Source organism: Mycteria americana, chromosome 4 (assembly GCF_035582795.1).
Source record: "Mycteria americana isolate JAX WOST 10 ecotype Jacksonville Zoo and Gardens chromosome 4, USCA_MyAme_1.0, whole genome shotgun sequence".
NCBI lineage: Eukaryota > Metazoa > Chordata > Aves > Ciconiiformes > Ciconiidae > Mycteria > Mycteria americana.
In genome coordinates, this window is record NC_134368.1 from 75,521,600 (window position 1) to 75,533,722 (window position 12,123).

At 35.8% G+C, this 12,123-nt stretch overlaps 1 protein-coding gene across 1 annotated transcript in view; it reads left to right on the plus strand.

Annotated features, from left to right (window-relative positions):
* TTC29 (tetratricopeptide repeat domain 29) overlaps positions 1–12,123 on the plus strand; it is an 86,607-nt gene that overhangs the window by 42,223 nt on the left and 32,261 nt on the right. Inside the window, exon 5 of the mRNA XM_075500519.1 lies at positions 7,950–8,162. Coding sequence (XP_075356634.1) covers positions 7,950–8,162 — 213 coding nt within the window. The remainder of the gene's footprint in view (positions 1–7,949; positions 8,163–12,123) is intronic.

A 12,123-nucleotide genomic window follows, 5' to 3' on the forward strand; every position in this document is an offset into this window, starting at 1 on the left:
TGTAATCACTACAAAAAAATTATTTAAGCTGAGGCAAGCATTTGACATGAGTTAGCAAAAAAGTAATTTAGTGAAACTAATCTGCTTCAGTGTCACTTTCTGTATTTAAAAGATAATGATCATATTACTCTTTGAGATTAAATAGTAATATAACTTGTTTTCATTTGGTTCTATTGAGCTAAAAAAACCCTCAAGCCCTGAAAAACAGAACTGCAAAGCGTGTGCCATTCTTCACTATTCATCACTGCATTTTCACCTCCCTCCCCTCTCTGCATTTGGATATCTGCCTATAAACACTGCAATACTTGTGAAACCTGAAGTGTGAGCATCCCACTGAGTGTGGGCCTGCTCTTATTCAGAGCCTGGAGCCTTACATTGTGAGCTTCCTGAATACATTTTGCATCTTATGTAGCTTTTGCATATAGAACGCACTTTGATGCTTTACAAACATGAAAGAAGAATGTTATCGTGAAGGAAGAATTCCATTCTCTTTAAAATGGGTATGTTGTCATTCGGCTAGTGTTCAACATTGTTTGCAATGTTCTCCTCTAGACTAAAATTGACATATATCAAAAAGTGTTTGTTTATATATGATCAAACAAATCAGAAGAAGGCATCTGACAAATGTCACTTTCATAAAATAAGTTAACCTAAAAAGTTAAAGGAATTTTAATTGTAAACCAAAATTTTCTATGTTGGTTCATCTGAATATGAATGTAGGACAGATAAGTTAGTGGAATTTTCATATGGGACCTGTTCGGTTGTCAGGTTTTTTCCTGAAGTTGGGCACTGATCTTGGAAGAGTACATTTGTTATTCTAGTTGCATGTGGGCAAAATGCTGCTAAACCAGTTTGTCCAATTACAGTGTTGCAAAGCCTTCAGAGATTCTAGATTCCACCTCAGACCTAAACTTCTGTGAAAATGCCTGAAATATGATCATTTTTTCCACAGTTAAGCCTAAAGCAAAGGGAAAAATCTGTGATATAATGTAGTTCAGATAGCAACTCAGTAATTATAGGCATGTTTCTAACTTTCAGAGTTAAAGGTTACACTTAGTACGAAATCACTCTTTGATTTATTATTATCTTTCATGTATGTCCATACGTTATATTTTGTACCACTCTTTGTAAAGTATATGTGAGGTCTGTGTGCGTATAGTTTTGGGCGAAATCATGCAATTGACACCAGATTTTTCTTTGTAGAGTTACTCTAAGTACTTGCAATTGGTCTAGAGAGCAGCTGTATGTCTCTTAGAGAAAATCTGAGAGATTTTATGTAGAGCCAGAAGCAACGTAAGAAGACCTGAGGCTAACCCAGAATTTTGAGGGTGCAGTAACTGGAAAAAAGGCAAGAGGAGGATGTATGTTCCAGTCTCCCCTACAACAGTGCCTGTTCCTCCTGTACTTACTCTTCATGCTTTCTTACAAGAAAAAGAAGACTTTTTCACAGCATTTCCTCTTCTGGTAATGTGCTCTTCAGTTATTTACAGGGATTTTTTTCTCTTGCTGGTCCACGGTAAACTATCCCCAAAGCAGCTGTCATTTCAGCTGCCTGTGGGAAACCCTTCCTTCTTTGTAGTTGAGTAGTGTTGGCAGCAGCAGGGGAAGGGATTAGAGAGCAGGCAGGTAAGCAACCAGAGAAACTAGTATTATCCCTAGCTTGTGAGGTGTCTTTTAAAGAACCCATTAAACAACATCATTTTAGAACAATTTTTAATATCATAATGTGTTGATGATGTGATATAACATACTGTGAACAGTCCTACTGCGGGTGCTACAATATGCACTGCCCTCTAGGTTTGTGTATGTAGATTTTGAGTATTTGAGCTTTTAAGGCAAGTAATTTAGGTCCTCAGAGAACAAGACTATATATGATCTAATGCTCACTGGATTCCTATAGTTATGTTTTTCTTTTTGAACAACAGATACTTGCTTAACTAATGTCAGCAGAAATATTATATCATTCTTTAAACTGCAATACCAAGGATTAGCCTAGCAGTTTTTGACGCAGACAAGGGAACATAAAATAACATCTTTTTGCACTGCAGTCTCAGTCCACCAATGCCATATCTCAGGTTGTGTGATGCTCAACTTTCCTTTTATCTCCTTCCTTCTCCTTTATGTCCTCAAGCCTTCTATTTCTCAGGCATGCTTTCAGTTGACCTTGAGCAGCTTAGACTCCAGGGAGAGATCTACTGGTGTATTGTCAAACCGGGGAGATTGTCAGAATACCCCATGATGAGCCAGCACGTTCATTACAATATTCTTATGAACTGTCTATGTCATTTTGCTAAAACTCCCTGTGGAATCTTTCTGAAAAATATTATCAGTTCCTGTATAGTAAATGAAAATAACTTTTTATCCTTTATCTTAAAAATACTCACCTTGATTGCTGTCTGATGATTTGTTGTGTTTTAGAGGAATCTTGTAGAGTATGGAACCACAAAATTTTATCTTAAGTCTCTTCCACAATTCTTGTCTTGCTTTTGCTGATGGCACATAAACTCAGGTTCTTGCATCTGAGATCAGTCACAGTGACTTCTGTACAATTCATTTTACCTTAGGAGTCCAGGGTGGTTCAACTATTTACTGAATGAGAGCCTTGTTTTATTCTTGTGAGCTTTTTGTCCCACCTCCCAACACATTTCTGTTAAAGACTTACAACAACCTCTGTAGATAGTGGCTCACATTGGAAGCTGTGACAGATTCTTAACTATTTCAGCATGAACAGTGCTACCATAACTACTGTAACTGAACACAAGAAACTAAAAATAATACAAGTAGTTCAAGCAGTTAAACTGAAATGTAAGCCTATATCTTTTAAAATAGTAATAACATTTTTCTTTTTTTGCTACCATTAACTGTTGCTTCAAGCAGATTTTATGTCCGTGTTGTACAGTGAAATAGCTGATTACAAAAGATGTCCTAGTTCTAGATTAAAATATGCTATAATATGCATAAAGCTTTATTGTTCCTTTAGGTGGTTGTTTTAAGCTAAAGTGGAATATTTTCTGAAGTCCTCAACAACTGTTTACAGTTTAAAATTAAATGTACTTTCTGCTTATACTAGTGCTGCTGAAGAAACGTATCTAACAGACCTGTCACTTTTTTGTGCAATTGTTTCTGTGGCATTATTTTCATTGGTAAATATACGAGCTGAAAAAGAAATCATTAGGTGCTCTCAGTATTGCTGAGGTATGGAGCTAGAACAGGTCAGTCACTGCATTTTGCAGATTGTGACATTTTAAATTACCTGTACCCTACTGGAAGCAATCTGTGGACCTAATTAACATCTCACCGAATTAATGTCAGGACCATATATAGAGAATTCTAGATAGTTTTGCACTGTCTTTATTTATTAAATACCACATTATTCAAATTTGCTATCTTTAATTTCAGTATTGAAAACTTCAGATTTGTGTGCTGTTTTCTTAAGTGGGAGTAACTTCTTTTTTTTTTTTTCCTTCAAGTAATCAATGCACTGCTGAATGAGTTCATTTTAATGCACTCAATCATGCCTCTAATGTTTGTAGCTTACGGGCGCAAGCATCAGTAATGCAGGAATGTTATATGGCTTTAGTTTGGGCCATTTCATAAAATATTCATGGAATCAAAAATGTGCATCAAAATAGCGGCTGGGAGAATTACATTTATGTGCCTGCTTTTATGGCAGCTTCACATTTAAACCCATTTGTGTTAATATCTAGTCAATCTTTCTACTTAAAAAAAAAAAAGGGCAAAATAGTAGTCTCCATATATACCCCTTTTGGTTTGATATCTATTTTGAAGTATAACAAATGTATACTTTTGGAGTGGGTTTTAGGAAGGGGAATTATAAAGGAAGTTTTAGATAATGTAAAAACGTTTCTCTTCAGTATTTTCAAAATTACATTGAGTTCTTTTGCTTGAGTGAATAGATTTATTTTTTTGACTTCTAAGCAACTCAATGAAAACTGTAGTACAAATCTTTGTGCATACAGATGTAGTTGCTATGAAAATAAGAGTAATTTCTAAAATTTGATACTGTTAGTGGCAGAGTAATGTCTTATATAATTGTTTAAAACTCATTCTTTACTCCCCAAATTATATTGTGACAATGTTTACCCTCCATATTTAAGATTAAATTATTGCTGATAGGGTTTCTTTTGTTATGCCCTGAGCTATGTTAAACTATAACATTTTAGTGGTGGTAGTATATATGTTGTAAGAGTTACGTTTCTGGTTTTTTATTCCTTTTATAAACAGGGAAGAGATATCAGAGATTCTCAAACTCCTTTTAGTATATGCTGAGCTAATTTCTGCATGGCAGTGGGAAAAGAAATATGCAGTTGCTGCTAATGTTGCCAACTGAAAATATCTACACTGCTTTGTGTAACATTTTGCAAATAGGTTTTTTTCAAATATGGATTTCCTAGAAACACCTTCTGGATTTTCTCTTTGAATTCCTAGAGATATAAAAGATACACTTCTAAAAACTATTCCAAGTTATTTTCCTACTCATTGTTTTTAATCTCATTTTGCTTTCTCTTTTTTTTTGTTTGCTTCTCTTCTTTCAGTTGATAATAAAAGTCATTTAAAACTCTGCCTTGTCAGTGCTCAGGTGAGATAAAAATACTCTTACTCTCAAAAATGTTCTGTAATTGGCTTATTACTTTCTTTTAATGTTTTTCAAGATTTTCAGACAGCATCTACCTATGTCTGCACCTAACAGTGGCAGTAGTTCAGTGTTTAAAAATTGGAATGCACTGGCCAGATCAATTCCAACTGAACTGACTCATGACAGTGAATAAACTTGCCACCCCACTGAAAACATTATTTTTACACAACGTTTGAGGTTCACATAAACATTATGGATTCAAGAAACAGGCTGATATGTCATTTGCCAATGAGAACAAGGGATTTCAGATTATTTTGATGGAGGAAAGAATTCCAAAGTCTAAAATGTTTTACCTTCCATGAATTTGAGAGGTCTCCAAATAGCTAGTATTACTTGAAAGAGTCTTCAGTAAGCAAATTCCCAGCCATGTAAGGGCTTTCAGGTCAGGAATTCCATCTTTTCTTTGTTTAGGAAACTAACACGTATTTTATTTTTTTGCTCAGCATCTTCTTTTTGGTATTTCTGTGAGCAGATTGTATTACTTTTTTACTTCATAATCTTTCTTGGTAGTTCAGTGAAGCCAAATGTAATTTAGTTCCATTTGAATACTACCAAAAAGATTACATTGCTTTTGTATTTTGAAGCTTGATGTAAATGGTTTGTTTCTAAAGAGGTTTCACTGAGATCTGGCAAAAAGGATGTCAGGTCACAGCTCTTATGGTTAGGTCAACTCTTAAGAACTATGGGGTACATGGAATATATGAGTTCGATTTCTAGTCTGACAGAAACTCTCAAGGGGATACTGCAAGTGAGGAAACAGGGGTAAGAATTACCATACCTGATATTCTAACAATCTAAACAATAGTTCTGAAGGTTGCATGTATTATTTACCTAAATTATGTGTCCCATTAAAAGATATGTTAGAGAGTCTTAGGAGAAACTCAGATACTGTGTTCAGCTTCAAATTACGTATCCAGGTGATAGCATTCATTTGTTTGCTGCTGCCCATTCTTACTAGAAGTTTTTGAGCTACACATGAATCAAACTGTCTTATTCTAAAGAATCCATTACACACATAGTGAAACTAGATCACTTAAATGTATGGCACTATCCTTTCAAAAGGACAATCAGTTGATTAATAAACTTTGGGGAGAAGTCCAAGGAGGAGTCTGTATGTACTTATGAGTATCCAAGCGGATAAAATGCTAGATCTAGCTATTAACATTAAATTTCAACTCAACTTTCCATCATTTGTCACAAAGCCAACACCAGCTTCTTCAATTAATATCTTAAATCTGCATTTGGCAACTTGGATAACTGGAATGCTGTTGACTTCTGAGTTGGACTTGCCCTAAGTTAGCTGGACTGGATAGGCAGAAAGCCAAATTCAAATTGGAAGCCACTTTAAAATGGACAGAAGTTTTCATCTGGGTTTAGCAAGTCTACATCTTTATTTCCTGTTGCATGTACTGTCAGTGAATTTGTAAACGGCTTGTAGTGGCCATGATAATTTCACTTTGCATTTCGGTTTGTCCAGTCTGATGTCAAGTATGTGATATTTTGGAAACAATGTACAGATCTTTTCCTGTCTGTTTACAGGATCTGATAGCTACTCTGGCATAAGATTTTTGCAGTGTTTTGGGCCATCTCTCTGATACCTGTCCCTAGCTAGAGTGGAACTGAATAATGCTTGCTGTCTCCCCTTTCACCTGGCACTTCACTCTTCAGCACTTTTTGTTGTGTCCTCTGGGACTCTTAAATGAATCATAGGTTGTAGAGCCTTAAAATGGTTTGTCTGTGAAACTCATTTAATTAGTTGCTTCTTTGAAAGAGAAGTTTCTTGTGCTTGTCAATTTTAGTTGAACTCATTTTAACCATCAGAGAAGCTTAATATGATAATAAATTTAATTCTAATACAGATAAGAGTTATGTTTTATAACGCAAGGTTGAAAGCATGGTTATAAAAGGGTAACATATGCAAAAGACAAATCTAAATTAAGTTAATAAGAGGAATCTGTCATAGCTGTTCTGCTGCCTCTAGGTTGGCTGGAGGCCTGGGGAACTACCCTCATTTTCTCTCAGAATGCTTAAAGAAGGTCCTTCTCCAAGCTTCTCTCCCTTCCTTTCCTACACTTGGGAAACAACTCTTCTCCTTCCTGGTTCTTTTTGCAATTTGAATGCAGCCCTGTAAAAACGGTCTGCAAAACAGTAGTCATTCCTTATAAATTGTGTTTCAGAAAAGGTGTAAACTGCAAGCACATCTAAGCAAACTTAGTTTATGGTTTGTTTCAGCTTTTAATAGGAGTTGATACATTGATGATCTATGGGACAAGACATCACACACACACACACACACAAACTTATGAAGGAAGGGTCACATTCACAGTTCTCCCTGCTACAGAACATTCTTTGCAAAATAAGGTACTGTGACCAGAATGCTTTTTTTTTTTTTTTTTTTTGTATGTGAATGTTCTTGTCTTACCTGCTTCCCAGCAGTTTTTCTGTACCCATTATGTATAAGGAAAAGCTTTTCTGTTCTTTCAAGGGGCTTTGAATTTCCATTGTCCAGAAAGCGTGGAAATTTCGTAGATTGCATGTATACATGGAGATAAATCTAGCTGAAGGTAGAGGGGAGGGAGGAACTACTTGCATGTTAAAATGAGTTGAACTTTATCTTCAGACTTTCCCTTGCCTTAAAGATGTTTGAGTAACTTATATTTGAAGACCTTAAAGTGTATTACTTCAGGCTCAATAATTAATCTATTAGTGGTTAATGCTCTTCCAGTAAATTTACTACATAAACTCACCAGAGTTGTCCTAGTAATAACTACTGAAGAAATTACTTTGCATAATAATTCTTTTTTCATCAATTAATTTATTTGAATAAATACTCCCCCCCCCAGTTTTTATAGCTCTATTCTCTACATTTCAAATCGTTCAGCACAGGTTTTCATTATGGAAAAGGAAACTTGAGGAACAGTTTGAATTGTGATTATTATGCATAGCTGTGATTTTGAAATATGAGATCCACAAAGGCTATATTCATGAATCTATAATAGATGTATTTTCTAGAAAATTCTGACTTTGCATCCTTGGGATCACACACCCCCAACATTGTGAATCTATAAAGGAAAGCTAATTTAAAATATGATAAGTTGAAATTACAGCATTAATGGTAATCGTGAGATTTGGCAGTATTTTCCAGTGATCTGTGTTATATGTTGAAGATTCTTGAAAAATCTGTGAAATGATTGGCTGCAACTTAATTTCTAATGAGAAATGATTATAGACTAATAACTTCTAAAAAATTTTGTTGATTACACTGATTGTAATTACGAATGACATTTTTCAGGTCATGTCATGAAAGCTGCTGAGCATTATGAAGCATTTTATCAGCTAACAGAGGGTTCAACATGGAAGGATGAGACAGGCCATACTTACAATTCACTGGCGTGTGAGCATCTCTGGAGAATTTATACATTACTAGCAGACAAAATGCTAGAAAATAAAGAACACCGACAGGCCATCAAAACGCTAACCAAAGCTTTGAAAATGGCAAAAGAAGGTAGGTGAAAAGCAACACTTTTACATTCCTTTATTTGATGTGCATGCCATGATTTTCCCAAGAAATTATCAAGTGTTTGACTGGGTGATTATTTCCTATGAAATTCAAAGACATTCTCTTCTGTAGCCTGAAGAGTCCCAGCTCCCTCAGCCTCTCCTCCTAGGACAGGTGCTCCCAGTCCCTTCGTCATCTTTGCAGCCTTTCCCTGGACTCACTCCACTGTTGCGTCTCTCTCTTGTACTGGGGAGCCCAGAATGGGACACAGCACTCCTGGGGTGACCTCACCAGTGCTGAGTAGAGGCAAAGGATCACCCCTCTCGACCTGCTCGCAACACCGTGCCTAATGCAGCCCAGGATCCCGTTGGTTGCCTTTGCCATGAGTGTGTATTGCTGTCTTGTGGCCAACTTCTTGTCCACCAGGAAACCCAGGTCCTTCTCTGCCAAGCTCCTTCCCATCCAGTCAGCCCACAGGCTGGGCTGGTGCCTGGGGTTATGCGTCCCCAGGTGCAGGACTTTGCATTCTCCTTTCCCAAACCTCATGAGACTGTCATAGGCTCATTTCTCCAGCCTGCTGAGGTCCCTCTGAATGGCAGCACAACCACCTACCTGGTGGATCAACCATTCCTCCTCAGTTTTGTATTGCCTGCAAACACGCTGAGGGTACGCTTGGTCACACCATCCAGGTCATTAATGAAGATATTAATCAGTATTGGTGCCAGTATTGATCCCTGAGTATACCACTAGTGACTGGCCTCCCACTGGACTTCATGCTGCTGCTTACAACCCTTTGAAGGCCTGCAGCTCAGCTAGTTTTCAGTCTACCTCACTGTCTATTTATCTAAGCCATACTTTATCAGCTTGTGTATGAAGATGTTACAGAACACAGTGTCAGAAGCCTTGCTAGAATTGAGAGAAGCAACATCCACTGCTTTCCCTTCATCCACCAAGCCAGTTGTCTTATCCTAGAAGGCTATCAGATTGGTGAAGCATGATTTCCCTGTCATAACTCCATGCTGACTACTCCTGATTGCCTTCTTGTTCTAGATAATGGCTGTATGAAGCTTTGTCTATGTGTGGACAGGTTTAAAATTGGGGGAAATTAGAATAGCATCTGAATGTTATATATAATGTGAGATGTTGATCAGCTAGAAATACCATGCTCTGGAGCATTTCTTACACGTGAGAGGGAACAGAAAAGCGAAGGCAAATCTTACAAGTTGACTTTATGAAAATACATATAATTTTCCAGATCTTTCAGAAACGTTAATAATGCTTGTTTCTCAAGCATGCTGTTAAATGTTCACTTCTACAGACTTACTTTTCCTAGATGATTATCCTAGATTATTATTGGAGTGCTTCGCAGAACTAGGATAGAAGATCTCAAATAATCATCCTTTTCCATGCACAGCAATTCACAAGCCTTTCATGGTATTCCTTAAGGGGCATATTTTGCATATGAATTGCACATACAATTAATATATAATATTAATTCAATATTTATCACCAGATAGATTAGTTTTTTAAATTTAATAATGTATGCCCAACATTAATCTGTTAGCCAGTCTTTGAGTAGTAGTTGGGATAGATAGAATAAAACTATCAAAAATGGCAAAAAAATTGAAAATATTTTCCAAATTTTAAAATAAGTTTTGCCACAAATAAATATATGACTATACAGGTAGATAGTCTAATACAGCAATCTATAGAAAAGTATAAAATGTATTCAGTGAAGCCAAGGCAAGTTCTTAAAAAGAAATATCTTTATTAGACCAGCAGATACCCTTGGCAAAAATGAACAAGCTTTCAGGCTTCTAAGCCCATGTGAACTTTTCCATTTATTATTTTTAAAAGTGCCAACGAATTATTTCTATTTCAGGTTTTTTATTATATTGTCTTTGATTATATTAATCCTAAAGAACCAAAATTTCTCATCTTGCCTTATCTCATGAAGAATAATATTTTAAAACCCCATTTGAAATCTAAATGCTTTGATGTGGTAATTTTTGGGAAATAAACCAAACAGGATTTTGGGGGCAATAACTCAATTCTTTCCATTCCAAATGTTTAATTTGTGAGGGTATATGATTGTATCTGGCTAATTTTTTTCTTTTAAACAAACCACTAAATAACCTATTTTGGTTTTATCTGCAATTTACATTAGTAGATCTGTTTTGTGAGTGTCCTGTTTAGGTCTTTTCTCTTGGGAGTATGTACCCAAGTACTGAGAATGCCAATACAATTAATCAGCTGAAGAAGGACACGTTTACCCAAAACCTTCTCTGTCTTTTCCAGCTGCATCTGTTGATGAAATACAAGCTTTTAGCTTTTTCTGCAGCTGTTATCTATAATACATGCTTAAGTCACAGCTACAGTAAAACTGCTGCTACTAATATTTACTAGAAGGACTGCTGATGAAGTTTCTCATCAACTCCTTCCTATTGCTAGTGAAAACTGATGGGAATTAAGAGATTGTCAAAATGGATCTGATGCCTTTCCAAAACTTACTTTGACCAGGCAGATGTTCCAGTGCCCTTACTTCAAATCAATCACTTTCCATAGCTTTCTGAGACATGTAGTAAATATCACTATGCACAGTGTACTTGCCATTGTTCTCTTTAAATTTAAGCTTTAGAAGTTCCTTTCAGACAAGCTCTCCAGTCGCCATTCCAGAACCATAGCCTCTATCTATGAAACCCATATTTAACAATTTAGTTAAACCCATACTGGCTCTTGCTGCCATCTGTAATATCCATTCTGTCCTTCTGGACTGTCATCTATGTTTATGTATTTCATGAATTAGGATTACATATTACCCACTTCAGACTCTCAGACTGTTCTTAAGTGAGGAAGGAAATTTTTTATATCCCTAGCAACTTTTCACTTTATTATTCCTCTGTGAAACTGTATTGCTGTATCCTTTTGCCTCATTAAGCCTTTTAAGGGATATTGAATATTGGAAAAGACAAGCAGGTTTTTGAGTTACAGACTTTTCATAATTTTATATAACGTATTAAGTGCTATAGATAGAGCACTGCTATGGCCTCAGCAATTATAACATTCAGAGAGTTCCAGAACTAGATGTAGGCTTCTGTGTGTTTGGACATAAAGAATTTACTAGCCTGACAATTGTAAGTAGATAATCTCCCTTTTCATTGCAACTATATTTATTTATGCGTTTTACAAAATATCTTGATATGCAGTCATGCTTCAGGTTGATTTTCCACTCTTTATTGTGTTTGAGCAGATGGATATTGAGCAACAGAAATACTGGATTTTTGGCTATTTTAATATAATTTCATCTACAATTTTTTTTATGGATACTCATGTTCTGGAGGGAAATTTTTGAATATAGTGTGATACAGTAAGCATTTATATAATTAATTTATATAAATTTCAATATTGAATGGATGATTTTCTATTGAGGGAGCAATATAAAAAGACCAGCAGGCAGTGTTTGTTAGATCAGTATTAGTAAAATAAAACCTGACATGGGAAAGTGTGATGCACCTCAGTTAGCAACTGCCTGTGCAGAATTTTCTATGACTACTGCTTGCAAGTATAAATTATCCCTTTTTTTAGCTATTCCAGCCTACAGTAGCTTGCAAAATAGCCATGAGAATAAGAAATATGAACCTGGTCTATTGATAGTTCTCTCTTGGTGTTTCACTAAGATTCACATTAGTGAAGTGTATGGGTCAACGCATTTTGTGTTTATGTATTAGGATGTACGATACATTTGTAGCTACTTTTTATTTTATATATGAATATATAGAGAAAGGCTACTATGATTTTCTAATGTGAAGACACTGAGTATTATTAAACAATTCATGACAGAGGACGTTACAGCATGTTAAATTGATTGTGCTGCATTACTTACTGGAAGATATTTTCTCTGACTTTGTTGAACTGTCTTGTTGAACTTTGTTTAAATCCATAGCCTCTGTTTTTAATTACCGCTCTA